At 34.5% G+C, this 20287-nt stretch overlaps 3 protein-coding genes across 3 annotated transcripts; all 3 read right to left on the bottom strand.

Annotated features, from left to right (window-relative positions):
* Positions 1-3632: 3632 nt before the first annotated feature.
* Positions 3633-4148, bottom strand: LOC140877285 (uncharacterized). The gene has a single exon (XM_073280825.1). The coding sequence runs from the start codon at positions 4146-4148 to the stop codon at positions 3633-3635; it is 516 nt and encodes a 171-aa protein (XP_073136926.1).
* Positions 4149-7695: 3547 nt separating this feature from the next.
* LOC140882245 (uncharacterized) lies at positions 7696-12689 on the bottom strand. The gene is made up of 8 exons (XM_073288115.1): positions 12340-12689; positions 11614-11721; positions 10895-11533; positions 10163-10242; positions 8922-9470; positions 8753-8839; positions 8572-8666; positions 7696-8047 (listed from the first exon to the last, which is right to left on the bottom strand). The coding sequence occupies exons 1-8, from the start codon at positions 12347-12349 to the stop codon at positions 7975-7977; spliced, it is 1641 nt and encodes a 546-aa protein (XP_073144216.1). The 5' UTR covers positions 12350-12689; the 3' UTR covers positions 7696-7974.
* A 302-nt stretch (positions 12690-12991) lies between these two features.
* On the bottom strand, positions 12992-16129 carry LOC140884606 (uncharacterized protein At2g34460, chloroplastic). The gene is made up of 9 exons (XM_073291405.1): positions 15804-16129; positions 15158-15270; positions 14949-15002; positions 14741-14825; positions 14251-14356; positions 14062-14148; positions 13874-13971; positions 13672-13781; positions 12992-13153 (listed from the first exon to the last, which is right to left on the bottom strand). Exons 1-9 carry the CDS (start codon positions 16099-16101, stop codon positions 13073-13075), a joined length of 1032 nt encoding a protein of 343 aa, XP_073147506.1. The 5' UTR covers positions 16102-16129; the 3' UTR covers positions 12992-13072.
* Positions 16130-20287: the final 4158 nt, after the last annotated feature.

The following is a 20287-nucleotide window of genomic DNA, read 5'->3' as shown; positions in this document are numbered from 1 at the left end:
AGCTTTGAATTTATTTAGGCTGTGTTTGGTATTGGTTATAGTGTTGGATAAAATAAATTTTATGTCATTGTCCCATGTTTGTTTGATTTTTTGCTAAGCTCGCTCTGTCCTTCCAAGAAAGGACAAACACCTACTAAGTCCAGATTATTAAACCCACCAAAAAAGCAATGACTAACAATCCCTTCCTTAAAACATCCTCTAGTTCCGAGAATACCCTTTGCCCCACCCAAAATCAATCTATCATTTTCCTCCATCGTACTACAGCAGAAAGGGTTTTCTCAATTTTTTTTTTTTTGACAATTCAAAAAGCAATTCCACCATCAAATTGCAAAAGAACCTCATTGTGGATTGAGTGGAGTTGAAATCGAAGATTACATGGGTTTCAATTTCATGCTACCTTTTCTTCAAACCATAGATCTTGGTCTGGAATCGAGCTAGTTTGGCTCACTCCAGCATATACGATATCAAAGGCCCTCAACTATTCCGCTGCAAATCTTGCTTTGTAACCATGGAGCTGTTTGTGATTTTTTTTTAAGGATGGAGCTATTTGTGATTTGGAAAAGGTTGAAAAGATTATGTCAGGCTTGGAGAGTATTTTATTTGTTTTTTTTTAACAAAAAAATAGGGGTATTTTGGTCATATTAGAATACTCTAATCACATAATCCTAAACATAAAAATCAAATCAAATATAACAATATTTTATCACACCTATTACACATTCTCATCTATCAATATTTTAGTCACTCGTTACTAATAATTCAATAATCTCATCATTCGTACCAAGCGCAACCTTATAGAACCGTCTGCATTAAGTTTTCGTTTGAAAATCCATTTGCATTCAATTGGTTTGGAACCACGAGGTATATCAACCAATTTCCATGTTTGATTTATCATAATGGATCTCATTTCATCATTAACTGCTTCTTTCCAAAAAAAAACATCTCTCGAAGTCATAGCTTCTAAAAAAGTTACATGCTCATTATCATCATTATGAGATAACTTAGTTTGGTGTGTAATGTTATTTACATCACCTTCCACCAAGTATGTTACAAAATCATAACCAAATGAATTTTCTTTCATTTGCCTCTTACTTTTTCTAACAGCAGTATTATCCAAAGATTCTTCATGAACTCTCTTGGATGAGTTATGAGTAGAGTTATTTTTTATTTGAGGTAAAGACGAAGACTTTTATAAGTGTTCAAAAAATTCAGCATCTACAGATTCAAATATGTGCTTTGATTCTAGTTTCAGAAATCTATATGCAGTACTATTTCTAGAGAATCCAATAAAGACACATTTATAAGTTTTATTTCCTAACTTAGTAATCTCAGGATTTGGATTTCTCACATATGCAAGACATCCCCATACCTTGAGATGACTTAGATTTGGTTTTCGATTGAACCATGATTCATATGGAGCCTTGCTAATCCTGTTCATAGGAATTCTGTTTAGAGAAGTGCCTCACCTCACCAATAATCAGGTAATCCATAACTGATCAACATGCAATTTACCATTTCAATTAAAGTCCTATTTTTTCTTTCAGCAACACCATTTGATTCAGGAGACTATGGTGGTGTGAATTCGTGAATTATACCATTTATTTCACAAAATGTTGCAAGTTCAGTAACTTGATATTCACCCCCTCTATCGGAACATAGGACTTTAATTTTACGATTCAATTGATTCTCAACTTCCGCTTTATATATTAAAAATTTGCTCAGTACTTCATCTTTGCTTTTAAGTAAATATACATAAGCATATTTCGAATAATCATCTATAAAAGTTATGAAATACTTATTTCCACCACGAGAGACTTTACTATGTAAATCAGACACATCAGAATGTATAAGACCTAGTAATTCAGTTGTTCTTAATGAAACTGATTTATGTGGTTTGCAAGTGATTTTTTCTTGAACAAAAATATCACACTTTTGAATGTTATCCATTTTGCATTTCGAAATCATTCCTAAGTTATGCATGTTTCTAACAGATTTATAATTTACATGTCCTAATCTAGCATGCCATAAAGGTAAAGAGTCAACAATATAAGCAGAATTATCTTTTATTACATTCATCTTAAACATGTCATTACAAGAGTAGCCTTTTTCCTACAAACACATTATTCTTGGATATAACAAGGCTATCAGACTCAATGACTAACTTAAATCCTCCTTTGTTGAGACGATCTCCAGAAATCAGATTCTTTGTCATTTCAGGCACATGATATACTTCATTCAATGTCAGTGGTTTGCCTAATGTGAATTTTAGAACCACTGTTCCAATTCCAATAACTTTGGCACGAACATTGTTGCCCATTTTCACCTCTCTGCCATCAGTGCATTCTTTGTAAGTTTTTAAAATTGACATATCATAACTTACATGAACAAATGTGGGGTCCATTATTTTTTAGTGGACCCCACATGTATTGATAAATGATGACCATTAGATCTATCATGTAAATCAGACACATCAGAATGTATAAGACCTAGTAATTCAGTTGTTCTTAATGAAACTGATTTATGTGGTTTGCAAGTGATTTTTTCTTGAACAAAAATATCACACTTTTGAATGTTATCCATTTTTCATTTCGAAATCATTCCTAAGTTATGCATGTTTCTAACAGATTTATAATTTACATGTCCTAATCTAGCATGCCATAAAGGTAAAGAGTCAACAATATAAGCAGAATTATCTTTTATTACATTCATCTTAAACATGTCATTACAAGAGTAGCCTTTTTCCTACAAACACATTATTCTTGGATATAACAAGGCTATCAGACTCAATGACTAACTTAAATCCTCCTTTGTTGAGACGATCTCCAGAAATCAGATTCTTTGTCATTTCAGGCACATGATATACTTCATTCAATGTCAGTGGTTTGCCTAATGTGAATTTTAGAACCACTGTTCCAATTCCAATAACTTTGGCATGAACATTGTTGCCCATTTTCACCTCTCTGCCATCAGTGCATTCTTTGTAAGTTTTTAAAATTGACATATCATAACTTACATGAACAGTGGCCCCTATGTCTGGTAAGTTAGATCCTACCTATACAGGCATTGTCTTGACATACATCTAACGATTGAAATTTATCAATAAATGTGGGGTCCATTATTTTTTAGTGGACCCCACATGTATTGATAAATGATGACCATTAGATCTATCATGGGGGTAGTGCCTGTAAAGATAGGTTGAAATAATCCCCTGTGTCTAGCCACCATCCCTCTTCACAACCAACTGAGTTGGATTCCTCTACTATAGCGGTGAAATTTGAATCATCATTTCCAGTAGTCATATCATAAATCTGTTTTCCTTTGAAGTTATCATCCTTGATGCGCTGCCTGCAATTCTTAGCAAAATGACCAGGTTTCTGACAGTGGTAGCAACCGCCTTTCTATTTTTTCTTAGGAGGAAATCCATTTGAACTCTGATTCTGAAATCCATTGGAACTCGGATTCTTCCCCTTTTTCCAATTTTTATGGTTCTTATATGTTTCTCCTTGAACCATATTAGCTTTTCCAGTCTCCTAATCAGAAATCTCTCGCTTACGAGAATCCTCCTCACTACGCAGATGACGTAAGAGGGACTCCAAAGAATGTTTGCTTTCATCATGTTTAAGTTTTTTTTTCTAGTCATTCCAAGAATTAGGCAGTTTCGTAATGATGGCTCCAACTTGAAAAGGCTCAGGCAAAGTAATTTCAGCATTTTTAAGATTACTAGCAATTAACTGTAACTCATGAACTTGATCAAGAACTTGTTTATTTTTTGCCATCTTGAAATCGAAATAGTTACCTATCAAGAACTTTTGATTGCTTGCCTCTTCGATACGGTATTTGTTTTCCAGTGCCACCCACAACTCCTTTGTTGTTTCAATTGTTTTGTGTGCGCTGTAAACAGAGTCTGATAATGCATTCACTATATGGACTCGGCACCAAAAATCATCATCTTTCCGTTTCTGTCTCTGTGATTTTAGTTCCTCTTTGCGTTTTGCGTCATCAGTTGCAGCGTCGTTTGCAATTGGAGCAAGGTCATCACTTAGAATGTATGACAGTTTGATGGTTGTCAAGAAGAATAAAACTTTTTCCTGCCAACGCCTCAAGTTATGGCCATTAAAGAGGTCGAGACGAACTAGATCCTGATTCATCACTTGAATGGACTGTGCCACGGATTCATTCAGAGTTAAATTAATCCTTGAATGAACACATCTCTTAAAACTGTTGAAGAATTTCAAAAATAATATAAAGGATTTTGATGAACTCCAAGGCACGTTTTATAACGCTATTTTTTAAGAGATGTTTCTGGATTATAAGAAAATCTCTCTCAGGATACAATGGAAAAAACAACCGGAAAAAACATATCTTTGAATCTGATGATGCGACATATATATAGAATTTAAGAGACGATTCCGAACAGTTATATCTTTTCTGAATTGGCATGCATACCGTATTTTCGCAGCGGAGATCATTATTCGTCATCGGCAACAAAATTTCTGAAAATATGAATTCGAAAAATATACTAACATCGTTTACATTGAAATAGAGTTTACTACAAAATTGACACTAATTCAATATTTGATGAGTTATATTCTATGAAAAACTACAGGTCATATCTTCAGTAGTTTATATATTTTTCCGTATCAATATAATTTTTGTAGGGAAAAATTGCTTTTTTGGTCCTATATGTTTGTCACTTTGCGATTTTAGTCCTTCATATTTTTAGATTTCAGTTTTAGTCTGCTATCTTTATTTTTTTGGCAATTTTAGTCCTTTTTTCGATGTGGCGCTGACGTGACACCAATTCAGTGCTGATATGGAGCTGATGTGTACAGTTTCACATAAGCATTTTTGAATAAAAAGGACCGAAATTGCCAAAAATCAGAACATGCAGGACTAAAACTGAAATATGAAAACATAGAAGACCAAAATCGCAAAATGACAAACATACATGACCAAATTTGCAGTTTTTTTATTTTTGTAGTTACCATTGTCGGTGTTGTACTTATGAGATGCAAAATGAAATCAGTTGTAGGTTGTCGTTGTTTATGTTGCAACAAATTGTGTGATGAGAACAGAAATAGTAAACAAAATCGATACTAGTTAGAGTTCAACTCTATGCCTTTAAAACGATTTCTTTTCCAAACTGGTGCTTATGATTGTGACAAACGTCTTTCAAGATACAATGATTAATATTTTGTAATAGGAACACTCAAAACCAATTGAACAAAAGATGTTTTTTGAACTTTCAAAAAATGAAGAACTAAATAATGCAGCAATATCGACAAAATATGGGTATTTTCGAAGTTTGGTTGTGTAAACTAATTCCATTATGATACTAGGTAAATTTGTAATATCTCAAGGGTTGTAGGAACATTTTTGCGAATTCTTGTGTCTCTTGGATGAGATTCAATCAGGGTACTTTTCAAATTTCATCTCATCTGATGGTTTACGATCCTTAAATCATATTATTTCACAGATTGAAATCTGATGCATCCATCTCCAGATCAACGATATGATCACATCCGATCCACTCAATGCAACCCTCCGGTATGATCTAACGATTTAGATCACATCCATTGCAATGGAATACAACTGCTCCGTATATCCGATCGCCATCCAACAATATCCATCACACCCTTTGTCGTTTTTGCGTGCCCAATAGATCTCATCCTACTCTAACTCATGTGTCCTTGTGGTATCCAGTCAAATACCACATTCACATTGACTTGAACCACATGACACGTCACTACCTGAAGTCACTACCTGTCATGCACGATTTCCGAGTTGCATAAATAAAAGCTCTTCATGAGGATGCATACGTGCGAGGTGCCAATTGCGTCATGAATGCATCCTTTGCGTTTGTGTGGACTAGGTAGGATCCGGTCGATTTATTTGACTTGAAATTTAAAATTAAACGATTATTTATAAACAGAAAAAATTTGAACCTATCTCATAAGTATTATTCTATGGGTAGGTGGAATCATTTTATTGGTTCATATAGTGGGCCCACATAATAAGAACTAATTAGTGAGCTTCACCTACCCATGAGGTATTATTCATGAGATAGGGTCGAATCAATATATAAACAGACACAATAACATATATAAGAATTGAAAATTTTAAACTTTCTATGTGGGACAATTCTCATTCTCTCTCCTACATATATAATCGGGTTTTAGCCACCATTTTTCATTATTAATTTATTATTTACTAAAAATTTGTTTTGAGCAAATTAATATTCCAAAATTATCTACTTGAAATATATATTTCAATTTTCAAGTCCAATTTCAATTTTATCAAACAAATGATACTCAATTATTTTTAAAATCTTAATGGGTTTCAATTCCTATTTCCAGCCACCATTAAATATTTAGTAAGTGTTTATTATTGACACCAATTGATCAATATAATCGGATCGATGAGTCATCCCACGGTCAATAAATTTTCTAACTAAGTCCCTAAAATCAATGTTCCAATATCATTAGGTTCGCGTCCGTTGTCGTTGGTAATTGTATCATATATATGCAAATAATTTATGGTCTCATTAAATGTTTGCAAGCAAGTTGCACAAATTTTTTGTCAATGGATGATGGTAATTCTATGGAATAGAATATTATAATTAGTTAGTACGTACAACACGGTTACACGGAGTTTGTTTGTATCAAGATTTGAACCTTGAATTCTTCTACAATGGAAAGAGAATTATATCACTACAATCTCAAAAACGTGATGTATACAATCACGAGTTTGATTAAGATTAAAATTCGAGAACACAGGTAAAATATAGATATAGATATATAGTACTTGTTCAAAAATGTAATTTTCTATTTTTTTAATAATGGTCACAAAAAATGATAGTCTTGCTAATATCTTTACTTCCAAAATTAAATTTTGAATTTTGAAAAATTAAAAAATGATAATCAATAATCATATGATCAATCAAGTCAAAAAATGGCAATAGTTGCCGACTGTTGTTAAGAGCCTCTCTGCCTCAATTTTTGAATATATATATGTCATCATCGCCGTCATCAAAGCTAGTAAAGTATTGCCAAAAAGTTGAAATTCGGCACATAATAATTATTATTATGATTATTATTATTCAATAAATTTAATTTGAGTCTATCAATTAGGATTTTCCATCTTTTTTCACTTCGTTGACGCATGTCGGTGTTAAACGTTCAAAATGTCAGCTACTAGCAAGCCAATTATTATATCTTAAAAATTAATTTACAAAAGGCACGTGACATATCATTATGATAATGTGGATAATGCGAGTCGAAATTTAAAAAATCTAGCTGTTTTTTTTTCTATAACATGCTGGTATATATTATATGCTACTACCTAAAAATGACCGATTCAACAATAAAGAAAACGTGTTCAATTGAAGGCATATTGGGCAACACACGACCTGGATGTATAATGTATTTCTTGCTGGTAAAATAAGCTCCCGCACGTAACAAAACAATGAAAACATGCTAATCAACTAGCTGAGTAACGCCTAAAATCACGAACAAGAACGTTACAAAAGAGGTCGGATATGAGTTCCGATGTATCCCTTTGGCGCTCAAATCATGCAGCCGCGACAGTAAGATTTCTAGCATGGGAGACTACCATAGATTTTATGTTACTAAGCATCACTGCGTCACATTTTGTGTCATTTTTATTAGTGTTTTCAGATTAATTTTTAGAAAACACAAATTTACAGTCAGATAACGTTTACAGTAACTATGAAGAAAAGGCTTTAATTGGAAACATGGTGCTTTAATTACCAGAAACATAACATCCCATAATTTTGCACCATGCAAGGAGGATACCCGAAAGGCACTACAACAGATTGATGATGCGGCTTGATAATTACACAGTAATAAGATACAATGCTGATGAAAACACCAACTGTACAAACTACACAAAATGCTACAAACGCATGGGATCCGAGCCGTGAGTAAAACCATCCACACCTCGTCGCCATTTTCCCTACTCCACCGAAGAACTTGTTTCTGCGCTTCCCTCGTCTTCACTGAAACTAGATGGCATCTCCGCTCTGGACCTAAAGCATGTGTGCACCTTCATCAGGCCAAGGAAAAACAAACGAAAACAATAACTATAAAAGTACCAAATGCGATGCAGTTCGTTCAAATTCTAGTAATCTATAACTTCTTTTTTTCAAAATAAAAGGAAAAGAGTTCTCTGTAACTTCTTGATCTAGCTGGTATACATAAGTCGAGCTCAAGTACGAGTCCATGTCAATCCGAAGGCATACTTCTGTTTTTTATAATATTATTATCATTATATTTGGAATATATCAACCATAACTTGTGTTGCCGGCAGATATTTTGAAGATATGAACTGTAGCTCGGTCAGTATCGAAATTTTAAAAAATTTCAACCTTATTAAAATCGATTTCTGAGCAATTGAAACACACAACAGTCTGAGCTCGAGTATGTTACTGCTCAAGCTTAACACGGTTCATGTGCATCAAGTATGTTTGATAGACTGTGAAATGGAAAGAAGAATAGAGCCAAGATCACTGGCATTCAGCAATTAACTTCAGGGTAATGTATATGGTCAAACCTCATTACATGGGAGGCCCATGGTTGGTTATCTACTGGAAACGATCTCTGCTGATATTGCTGGTGCAAGATTTCACCCCTCATCCTTTTCGGAGCCTGTGTTGAGAAAAGATGATGGGAAAAAATGTTCAGATTTGATTGGGAAAAGTTGAAGATAGGTGTTGATATAGCATGAAACTTACAGGCATCTCATCCTTAAAGGGTATCTTGACTTGAGCTGGCTCATAGTTTTCTTTTTTCATTTTCCTTTCTCCGTAAAATTTGCCATCCTACAAAATTGGAGCATAGAATTTCAGCACCAACATATAAATGCAGGACTTAGTCATCGAAACATAAAAGTTAACATCGCACCTTAACAATATGCCGGGACACTCCTCTATCTGTTATGTTGTGATAATCACTGCCTTTAATGGCCATATAAGAAGGCTCGTTTTTTACATCTACATGAGATAACTTAGTGATGTGATCGTTGGACTTATGACTCCAAGTCTCCGTAGGCTCTCCTTCCACCTTCACACCATTGGACCTATGAGTCCAAGCCTCCGCAGGTTCCCCATCTCCCTTCACAACATTGGACCTATGAGTCCAAGACTCCACAGGTTCCGATTCTACCTTCACACCATAGGGAAGTATATGACGATGATTTGGAAAAGAACCCTTCCTCATTTGGTAATCATCTCCATCATCACAACCAGGCACGTACTTGGCCGAATTTTCGGGTAATTCTACAGGAAAGTTCCTCCTGGAATAATAAGCATCGCTGCTGGGAAGTAAAGTCTGTTGCCCAAACTTTTGCTGAAGGTAACTGTCTGGAGTATGAGACACATGCATCGTTTTAGCTCTATCCATGTTCGACTTATAAGAGGCCATGCCGGAGTTGAATCCAAAGTCCCGAGTGGACTGAGATAAAATTAAAACTGTAATGAGTATTGCTGTAATATCAGGTTATAACATTAATGAATGGTCTTAAAATAGACTATCTGCTTTTCACAACGTTAAGAAAGCAATTACCAAATGACCGATGCGTGATTGTGTAGATATTTCATATTGTTTCAGAAAAAAATTCAAGGGAAACACCACAGGAACCCAAGATAAAAAGTTGCTCAAGACATAGACAAATACTTCATTATAATCAAAAAGAAAAAATTCTTCAAGCCATTGACTTTTAAGACCTCATCGAAAAGCTAATATCCATTTTTGTAGTCCTGCAGGACATTGTAGCTCTTCAATAACTTATCCATCCGCAAAACATGAACAAAACCAAGCAATCAGTTCTTATTGCCTTTAGGTACATCTCACAAGAATCCAAATAGAAATATGTTTTAGTTACTCAAGAATAAAGTCATCCAAGACATCGACCCTTGCACCATGTTTGTTGCCTTCTGTATGCATAAGCAACAGGACAATAATGCATCCATAAAGCTTAAGTTTGCAGTGGTCATGGCATGTTTAAGATTAGCTAATCTTTGGAAAAACGGAAGCATTAGTTATTCAAGTCCAACTCCCACTGTATTTTAACCACTTAATAAGCCTGAAAATCCTCCAACAAACAACAGTTGGCTCTTGAAGAAAAAGTCACAAAATTGACTCACCTTGTCACACATGGGGTACTGGCGGATCTTTGAAACTTCAGGAGAAGCAGGAACAATAGGTTCTCCAGAGTAGCAAGGTTCTGAAAAGTATTCACATCAAGAAAGAGAAGTCAGGAAAAACTCCGTTAGGGTTAACATTTTTCAGGTACGGGTATTGTGCTAATGGTCACAGTCAAATTTCAAGAAAATGGCTAGACCAATGTATAACAGTAGTATCTAGAAAGTGAAATCAAGATTTACACGTGGTCAAACATAATATCACAAGTTGCATATAAGGAAGTTAGCATCTGTGAGCTCCATTCCTATATTACAAACACTACTCAGATAACAATATTTTAGAACTTCACAGGAGATAACAACATCCAACTCTTCTAGAAAATAGAACACTCCTGCAAATATTTGATCTGTGCTAGGAATCATATGAAATTTCGAACATTAATAGTAACCAACCCAAGAAAAAAAATTGAAGTTTATCATGGATCCTAAAACAGCTATTTATATGAAATGGTTAGTTCACATGAGCTATCAGATGATTTTAAAAGCCCAAAATTAGAGTGAATGACATGCTCACATACTCAGAAAAAATGGAGACAAAAACCACTTGTAAATTATAGAAGTACATAAAATTTCAGGGGGTCCAGAGAATAAAATACTGACATGGTTTAAAATTGCAGAACTAAGGAAAATGAAGCACATATTGAAAATTTATATCTATTAACTGTTCTAACTTACCATCAACTGGATTTTGCATTGGGGCCTCAAATGCACCAGGCGGAAGTGGATCAAATTCAACACCAAGTGGTGGGCCATCCTCCCGATATTGCCTCCCTAGTTGCATTTTAACAGCCGTTATGGCAGAATTCTCAACTTGACCCTTCACTTTTAAGTAACCTGACGGACCCGATCTAGCTTTTCCACCCTTCACTTCCACTGGAAACTTTGGTATTAGATATCTTGAAGTTGCCAAATCCAAAGGCTCCCCATTGTGATGGGAAGGCATGTTAGGCAACGAGGAACTACTTCCCGAAGTTGAATCGTTCACGGGAATTTTGTTTCCTGTATACTGACTACCACGTTCACGTGTGAAGTCTGCTGCTTGGACAGTTAATCTTCCACTTTCAACTTCTCTGGTGTCAAAATTCCGATCATCGCCCTGTTTTGTGCTGCCACAGGAATCTTGCCGAAGTCCACTACCTCGATCCTGTATAACCCCACTTGAACGATCCTGTCTTCCAATTGCACAGGTTTCCCCATTCAGCAATCTCTTGTCCTTCAACCTCCGGTGGCAAAACCACCCAGAAACTTGTTTTTCTGTCAAACCTATAGACTCTGCGAGTTGTATTTTCATGGGTTCTGAAGGATATTTATGTTCTGCGGGAAAAAAATACTTTCTTCACAATTACGTCAGAGATGGACACAGAAACAGTGAGATTCAAAAAGAGCAAGTTTACCATTATAGAATTTCTCCAATGCTTCAACCTGAGCCCGTGTCTTGACAATCCTCTTCTTGTTCTTGTCGGGAAGGGTTTTATCATCTTCAGAATGTACCTCACATGATTCTACAACATAGAAAAGAAAACGATAGCTGTAAGTCTATAAACCCTCAAACTATCGACCACAAGAAGCCCGAAAAATCAATGTCCACAATAGTTCCAAAACCCTTGGTTTTCTTTTTTTAGCAAAACATCATCTTACAATTTATCTGGCCTTTTTCATCATTTGTTTTCCATACAACTCACTCCTCAAACACATAAATAATACACCATTCTTCTTTTAAGTTAAAACAAACTGATCCTCTAAGTACACATGATTCCCAATGTTAGCACCTGAATAATATCAGTAGTATGAACCAAAGAAAACCAAAGACCAAAGTATAAAACCTTCAAACACTAACGCAAATTATGTCTACAGCACATTAAAGTAAAATCCAATTAAAGCCTAAAAGACATATTTTGACGCACAAGACAGAAGCCCCAGGAACCAGAATCCAAACCAAGTCAAAAAAAAAAAATATAGTTCTCGCAACAACGCACGCAGAAAACAGAAACACGAGAAAAAACCATAAAATCATGAACACCCAGAAAAATTCAGGCCAAGTAAATCAAAACGGATAAACATCAGAAGTCAATCACGATCTATCTAAATTTTTTAAAAAAATCTACACATCAAAAGGCTACCTTCTTCCATATTGAGATTCTTCTGGTGCACAAATTTCCCAATGATTTAACGTGTTTCTTTGTTTTACCCCTACTTCGCTATTGACCCATCAACGTTTCGACCAACCCCACTTGGCGGAGAATTCAAGAAATTCTGGACAGATAAAAAGAAAGGAATCTTTGTGGGTTTTTCATGAGACGTTAATTTGATGTATATATCCCAACAGCTAAGAACAGACGAGGTTTAATTAGGAAAGATTTGAAGGATAATTCACATCTTTTTTAAACTTTTTGTCTTCGATAAAATATATATTTTTAAAATTTTAAAAAACCCAGAATCATTTTTCTTTTTTTCTTTTTCTCTTTTTTTTCTCACACGGAATCATATTTCTTCTGGGTTTCATCATTGTGTTTGATTTTTATAATATTATATTATATATATATATAAGGGTTAATTCTATTTTCTAATTTTGTGTTTTGTTTTGAGATTCTGTAAATCAGAAAACCCTCCGACCTTTTCAACCAAACAGAACATCAAGATTTTATCGCATACTTCGAAGTTTGAAAAACTCGAAATTCGAATTGGGTTGGAAAAACTTTTAATTTTTAAATAAATATATCTATTAAATTATCTTTGAAAAAATTTACAATATTATATTCGATATTAAAGGAATCGTGACAACAGCATCAAGCCAATGTTGCTCTATAAATATTTTCCAGTCAAATACATATATATTGTAATAATTTACAAGAATCAGACTCTAAATCTTGCTTCCTTCACAGCAGATTTAAACAGCTTCCGCCACTTTTGTGGATCACTTCCTGGCCCATCCCCCTGCAAATAATTTCAACCCAAAAACCAGAAAATCTTGAATCTTTTGTCATTTATTCTTCAAGATTAAACTACAGAAATTACAGAATTGAGTTTCTTGTGTACGTCACTTAATCTCGTATCCACTAATGACGCACGTTTCTTGCATCTATTCATGGGTCGAGTTCATGCTAGCACGAGCCGTTTGTGTAATACATGGAGAAATGAACTTACAAATTTTATAGTTAAAGAGACATATTTGAATAGTTGAAAATGAATAAAAGAGTCCAAAGAATATCATAAAGGGGGAAAGGTCTTGAAGTCAGGATCAAAGGCAAATCAATTGACCTGCAAAGAGATCCGGGCCGTTGATACCCCACCCGGACACTACCCGGGTGGGGTAGCATCGACCGATTCGTATGACACATTATTGGAGGAACAAGACATTTTAAGCAATGTGTTCAAATTCAGGAGACCTCTTCCCCAACGGAGCATGATAGAACCTTGTTGAATATTAAATCTTATAACCTTAAAATGCATACCTGGACAGAGTTAATTTCGTATATCTGGCCTACTGTGAAATCTATGTCGAGCACCTGTACGCAAGCTTCCGCGACAACTAGTCTACTAACCTCTCCAACAAGTTTATCGCCTGAGATAAATTGAAAAAATGTCAACTTAGCACCAAGTAAACTCGAGCAGTAAAATTTTCTTGGATCGCAATTCAATACGCTCCAGCTTGACCTTGATCTATGACTACTGCACGCCGTTCCCCAGCTGTAGCCTGTCGTAGAGTATTGAGATCATAAGATGTGTAAGGACCATCTGTTAACCGGCCTGCCCTGGTACAAAGGAAAACAAATATTTGAACCAAAACATACAAAAAAATGTATGTAACTCAGAACAGATGTGTGTCTAGAACTCCAGATAACCTGATTATTGTGAACGGCAGGCCAGAATTTCGAACAAAATCCTCCCCCATTTTCTTGTACTTCAGGACACCAAAAAGGTTCATGATGCTATGGCACAAAAACGATACAAAATTAACAATGCACGATCAGATATTGTTAGCAACCAATCACGGGACAGTGCATGCGAGAACAAATGGAAGCATGCCACACCTCCAAGGAAGTTCATTGAACTTGGTGACTCCAATCGAAGAAACGAGAACAATCCGTTCCAATGATGAAGGCAAAGACAGCACTAGGTTTCTCACGCCTTCCCAGTCTACCGAGGCAAAACATAAATGCTTCAAATAAGGCATTATCATGAAAAGTATATGGACACGAAAATAATGAAGCCCTATTTGCAAGATGCGTGCTCCAAGATTGAGGGCACATTCATCTGTAACAATGATAAACATTTGGCCAAAATGGAAGGATTTAACTATCTCCCTACCAACCAATTTTTTCCTTGGCGCCTTAAGCTAACTAGTAGGAGTATCTAAGGGTACCTCCACTGTTGTATGACTAAAGTAAGAGGTTGTGAAAATACTAATTCTACAGTTCAATTTGGCCTATTCACATACTAAGGCGTACTCCAATTTAATTTTCGTGTGGTTGGAAATAGCACAATGAGTAAGAAACTGCAATCCACTAACGAAATTCTGACCGACTCTTTCAGGTGTATTATCTCCATCCCACCTCCTAGATGGAAAGGCTGTCGTTCCAGTGCAGCATATAACATGTGTGATGCCCTATAAAACACAAAAATTTCCAAGATTCATTACTCGCTCTGAGCGCTACAAAACAGTTTGATTTAACAATTATTCGCAAATGAAGCAAGAATGGAGATCTAAAGCAGACACTGATCCACAAACCTCAAACATAGAAGGATCTAAATCCTCTGGATTCCTAGTATCTCCTTTCCATATCTGAGAGGTTTAGAAATGTGAATTAAGAACAAGGACGCCGTGAAGTTGGAAAACAATAGATTTAATTTTTTGGTACGCCAGATTTGAATGAAAACTAAACAATGAACTGCTAATATTGTCAATTAGTCCACATTTTAGATAAGAAAATTAAAAACCTGTAATTTTTCCTTGTCCAGTTTGCCAAATAGCGTGGTGGCCTTCTCTGGATTTCGGAGTAGAAGGCGTAACTTGATGTTACGACTGAGCAATGATGCTACAACCAATTGTCCTACACAGAGGAGCATTGTTTAAAGAGTTGTCTTCAAACTACACCCCTCCACGAAAAAGTCGGCATGCAGAAACACATATTATTGACGCATAAGGCCCTCAAATAGTCATTGATTCCAAAAGATTCTTGATGAAATGGTGCCTATCTGCCATCTAATTAGAACTGGCAGTCTTACAAAACATCACCTACAAAGTGATTTGGTATTTCCTCTATCATACAAGATATCATCGAAAAGCTCCTCGGAAGTACATAACACAAAGTCAAATTCGCTAATTTTTTTACCAAGATACGTATGCTGCTACTGTTCGTATACGAAAGGTTACATATATACAAGGGCAGTAGGTTGCAGATTCGCAAGAAAAATCTTCATTTCACTGTTACAATTTCTAATCCAAATATCTAAACATTGCCAACCAAATAGAATAAACTTAAATGATTCTCATCAAATTTACGGAGCCCATCTCCGCGTATAAACATATGTAGGGAGGGTGCGTGTACATGTTTAAAATACAGAAAGCAAATAAGGCAAATACCAACGCCACCGGTGCCACCAATAACAAGAACGAGCTTAGAAGTCGAGGGCCGTGAAGGGGAATCTTCGAAATCCTGAGTCGAGTCTGTAGCTAAAGATTCGCCAACTTTTTCACTTGCAGCATTCGAGCACGAGAGATACGATGATTGAACTTTTCTTGTTCTGTAATTGTAATGGGAAGAAGGAGAATTATTAGTGGGCAGAAGAGGGAATAAAGGGATTGAATGAGGGAATTTGGGGAGTGGTCGTCTAGATATGGGGAGATTAGTGACGGGGTTTAGCGAAAATTTTGACGCCATGAGCGAGAGAGAGCAAGCTTGATGAAAACAGTGCGTGTAGTGGTGTTGGAGAAGACAGTTGGAGAAATACCTGTGGTGGTGATTTCATTTTCAAAAATAAAAATAAAAAAAATTAGTAATAATAATAATAATAATAATAATAAAATTACCACCAAATTGACCCCAAAATTAATTTAAAAAACATCTTATATGACTCATTATTCAATAATTTAGTGATTGTTTGCAAAGGATTATACTTTTGTAGAAGTGATTAAATTTATAGATTATAAAAAAAATTAAGAAAAATTAAAAGTTTGTAGTGTTTGGAAACAAATGTGAAAATCTAAAAATTAAATTTGGGTAGTGTATGAAAAATAAATGATTAGAGTGATTTTAACATTGACTTTTTTATTAGAATCACTTTTGGAGAATCATAATCACTATATTACTAGCTTTTGAATTTCAATTAAGTTAAGCATAAGCTAACACATAATTTGGGTTCAAAAAACACATAAAATTGATTTTTTTAAACCAAAATCAAACAATCATTTTTTTAGTGATTGCAAACACTCTCTTAATAACTTTGTTAATTGTGATACACTTAGGCGTGACATACCGTACTATATCGAAAACGGCATATCGTATAACGTATCGAAAATTATGATATAAAAAAAACTTATACCGATATCGTATCGAAATTTTTGGCATACCGATTTTCGGTAAACCGAAATGTTCAGTACATATAACAAGCATACCGATTATGTCGAAATTTCGGTATGGTGTCGGTATATACCGTTTTATACTGAAAAAAATATTATATTTTTTAAAATTTATAAATTTATTGCTCAAAAATATTATAAGTTTTAAATTTTTTATATATTATTTCGGTATATACCGAAATTTTCAAAATTTATATAGTTATCGTACCAAAAAATTTGGTATCGTTATCGTGCCGAAATCTTCGTTATACCGAAAATTCTGTATTTTTTCGTTACGATAACCTCGGTATACCGAAAATTCGGTATTTTTTTCCAGCCCTAGATATACTTGCATTTTTGGATTTTTTTTATTTAGTCTGGTTTATTTAAGTTTCGATTTTAAACCCTCGAGGAAACTAAATATCTTTTTAAAAAAAAAACAAAACAAATAATTTTATTAATAGTTGGGGTGAGAACAATCATCAGTGATTGACTTCAGTTTAGTGAATCGAATGCTAAAGCAAGTCTAATGTATAGCTGTCTGGACCAAATAGTTGGCGACTCTATTCGCTTGCCTCCTAGCAAAATAAACTTTAAAAGTTTTATAGTTACTGATAAAAGAACGACAAATGGAAATAACATGATCGAATTTTCAAACATCGCAACTCTTGGAATGAATTGCATCTATGGACACTTTTGAATCTGAATCAATGATAATGGGGAGGTGTCCAATTAAGTCCCTTGACCCAATTGAGCGCCACTTGGCTAGTTTTAGCTTTCGTCTCCTTAACCAGTGTCGTTCCGTGATGATTGTTTGTTTTGCAGGCTAAAAAAAGTACCATTAGAATCTCTAATAATCATATTTGTTGCAAACGATTTTTTGTTGTTGATGAACTCAGCATCGATGTTGAATTTCACGAATGGTGTGTTTGGCTTTCTCCAAGTTGTCTTTGAATTCGACTCAGATTAGACCAGCAGATGAGGCTCTAGTTTTTACACAATAATTCACTCATGTAAAGTATCAAGAGAGTGAAGAACAACTCGTTATGCTGATTGAGATATGCTGTCTCAAAATCTGTCATTTCGAGTCTGCCAAATACCCCAAAGGATGAAGGATCATCATAAACTCTTGTTTCAACAACTCATTTAGCTTCCCCACAACAAAGAAGAACAAATATGAAAATCCCAATTTATGTGGAGCATAAGAAATGACATCAACTAAGTTGGAGATCTCCCAACATGATTGTGCAAACTCGTATTGAGAGAAAAGATGTCAAAAGTGCTTAAGATCGTTTTTTTGTTTTTTTTTTTAAATGATGATGATGAAACACATCGATGTTATGATGATGAAATTCACCACCGTTAATCTTCGGATCCTAGGAAAGTGCAGTGAGTTGCATAATTAAAGGGTATATAAATTGTTCAAACTAGTTTGGTAAACTTTTTTCGAAAAGCTAATAAGCTATCAAAATAAGTTGTTTAACAGCTTATACACTTTTTTTAATAATTACGGATGATCTTACTTTTTAAAAATTATCTTATTGTGTCGATGATGTGTAGCTCATCTGACACCAATGTCTCAAGTGTGGGCCCACGAGGTATCGAGTTCAAGACTCAATTGTAACAATCTCTCCCCCAACTCAAAAAAAATCTTATTTTAACATTTTATTTTTCTAAAATATTCTTGCATATTTTAATAAATTATCATAATGTCCACCACATATTAAATATTATTTTAAAAAATCCGAATAATATAATTTTTTTCTAAATTAAAATGTAAAGTAATTTTATTTTTTATATGTGTTTATTTTAAAACTATATCTGTATATGTATAACCATTTACATTATCTTCATAAATTATACCATTTTTTATTAATTCTAACCAAAAAAAATCTTATAATATCAAACATATCAATATTTTTAAGTTTTTTTAAAATAATTTTATCTAAATACTTTAACAATTTATTTTTAAAAAACTTTTTGACAGCTTATAGAGTGTGTTTGGTTAGAAAAACCAACTGAAAAAAGCGTCTTTAAAAAAATATTTTTTAAAAAAATATATATAATGTTTGGTCAAAAAAGTGTTTTTAAAAAGCGTTTTTAAAAAAAAATCATAAATTCTGGCTTTTAGACTTATACTTCTACTTATACTAAAAAAAAAAGGTCATTTTAACTTTTAAGCGATTTTTGAAGCTACAATTTCAATATCCAAAGTGGCTCATAAAATCTTAAAACATCTTTTAATTACTCTACGAGCTTATAAGCTATTTTTAAACTGACTCATAATATTGCATGCTCTCTACGGTTGAAAGAAGAACGAAGAAAAAAATGAGGCTTATTCATTTCTCCGTGTTGAACAAAAATCCGTGTGTTTTTATTTTCGAAAAAATTTACCATATTATCTAAATATCATATCACATAGCTTGCCGTTGCCCAGGCCATGGAAATTTACACAAGAACTCAAAACATGTTATTTTACTATCAGGCACCATATCTTGATATCTTGTGACAACCTAGTCAAGCCTACTCGGCAACTTAAGAAATGAAGATAAGTTTTCTAAGTGTTTTTATTTTTAGCAAACTATTCTTGTTGGACACATTTTGAGATATCTCATAATGAATTTTTTTTATGTGAACCATACGTTTAATTAACCCAATATTGTATTAGACTTATATTGTCTTGTATCTTTTGTTTTGGTCTTTTTACAGATATCGGGCATGCAATCTATCAATAAGGCTCAATCTATGGCTCGACACATTATAAGCCCGATCCGTTCGGCACCTTGTAATTTCACGCAATTTGTGGTTATTACGTAATCCCACGCAACTCGTGGTTGTTGCAAAAGTCCGATATGTTAGGCATCTTGTAATTTCATGCAATTCATGGTTATCACGTAATCCCACGCAACTCGTGGTTGTCGCAAAAGCCCTATCCGTTCGGCACTCTCTAATTCCACGCAATTCGTGGTTATCCCAAAAGCCCGACCCGCTCGGCACTATAAGCCCATTAACTTGGCAATGAAGACAAGTTCATTAACTTGGCAAAAATCACAAGTCCGACTATCTCGGCACCATTTAAGTACTCCATCACGAGCGCTCAAAGGAAATTGCAAACAACCAGAATGTTGTCTTTATACTCTAAAATATAAATTCAATCACTTTTAAGTTTCTCTTCGTTTCACTCGTCGTCACTTCTCTCTGGGATGTAGTATTGATAATATGATAAAAATCCTATCATATCTTATTATATTTTAGAGATATATCAGAATATTGCATGTATATTCATAATTCTAGTTTACTTATATATTAAAATTCTACATGGGCTGAGACTCTCTTCCTATAAGTAGGGGTCTCTAACCCTTATTACGACAACCATTTTCTTACACATCTCACATGTCTTTTACATGTCTTTCATATATTTTTCATCCTTACAATTTTCCTACTTTTTCTATCGAATCCTATATTGACTTAAGCGTCAGAGTGGTTTCGACTTCGGGCGAAGTCATCTC

This window comes from Henckelia pumila, chromosome 2 (assembly GCF_033568475.1).
Source record: "Henckelia pumila isolate YLH828 chromosome 2, ASM3356847v2, whole genome shotgun sequence".
Taxonomy (NCBI): Eukaryota; Viridiplantae; Streptophyta; class Magnoliopsida; order Lamiales; family Gesneriaceae; genus Henckelia; species Henckelia pumila.
Note: the sequence above shows the minus strand (reverse complement) of the source record. Positions and strands in the feature narration are given on the sequence as shown.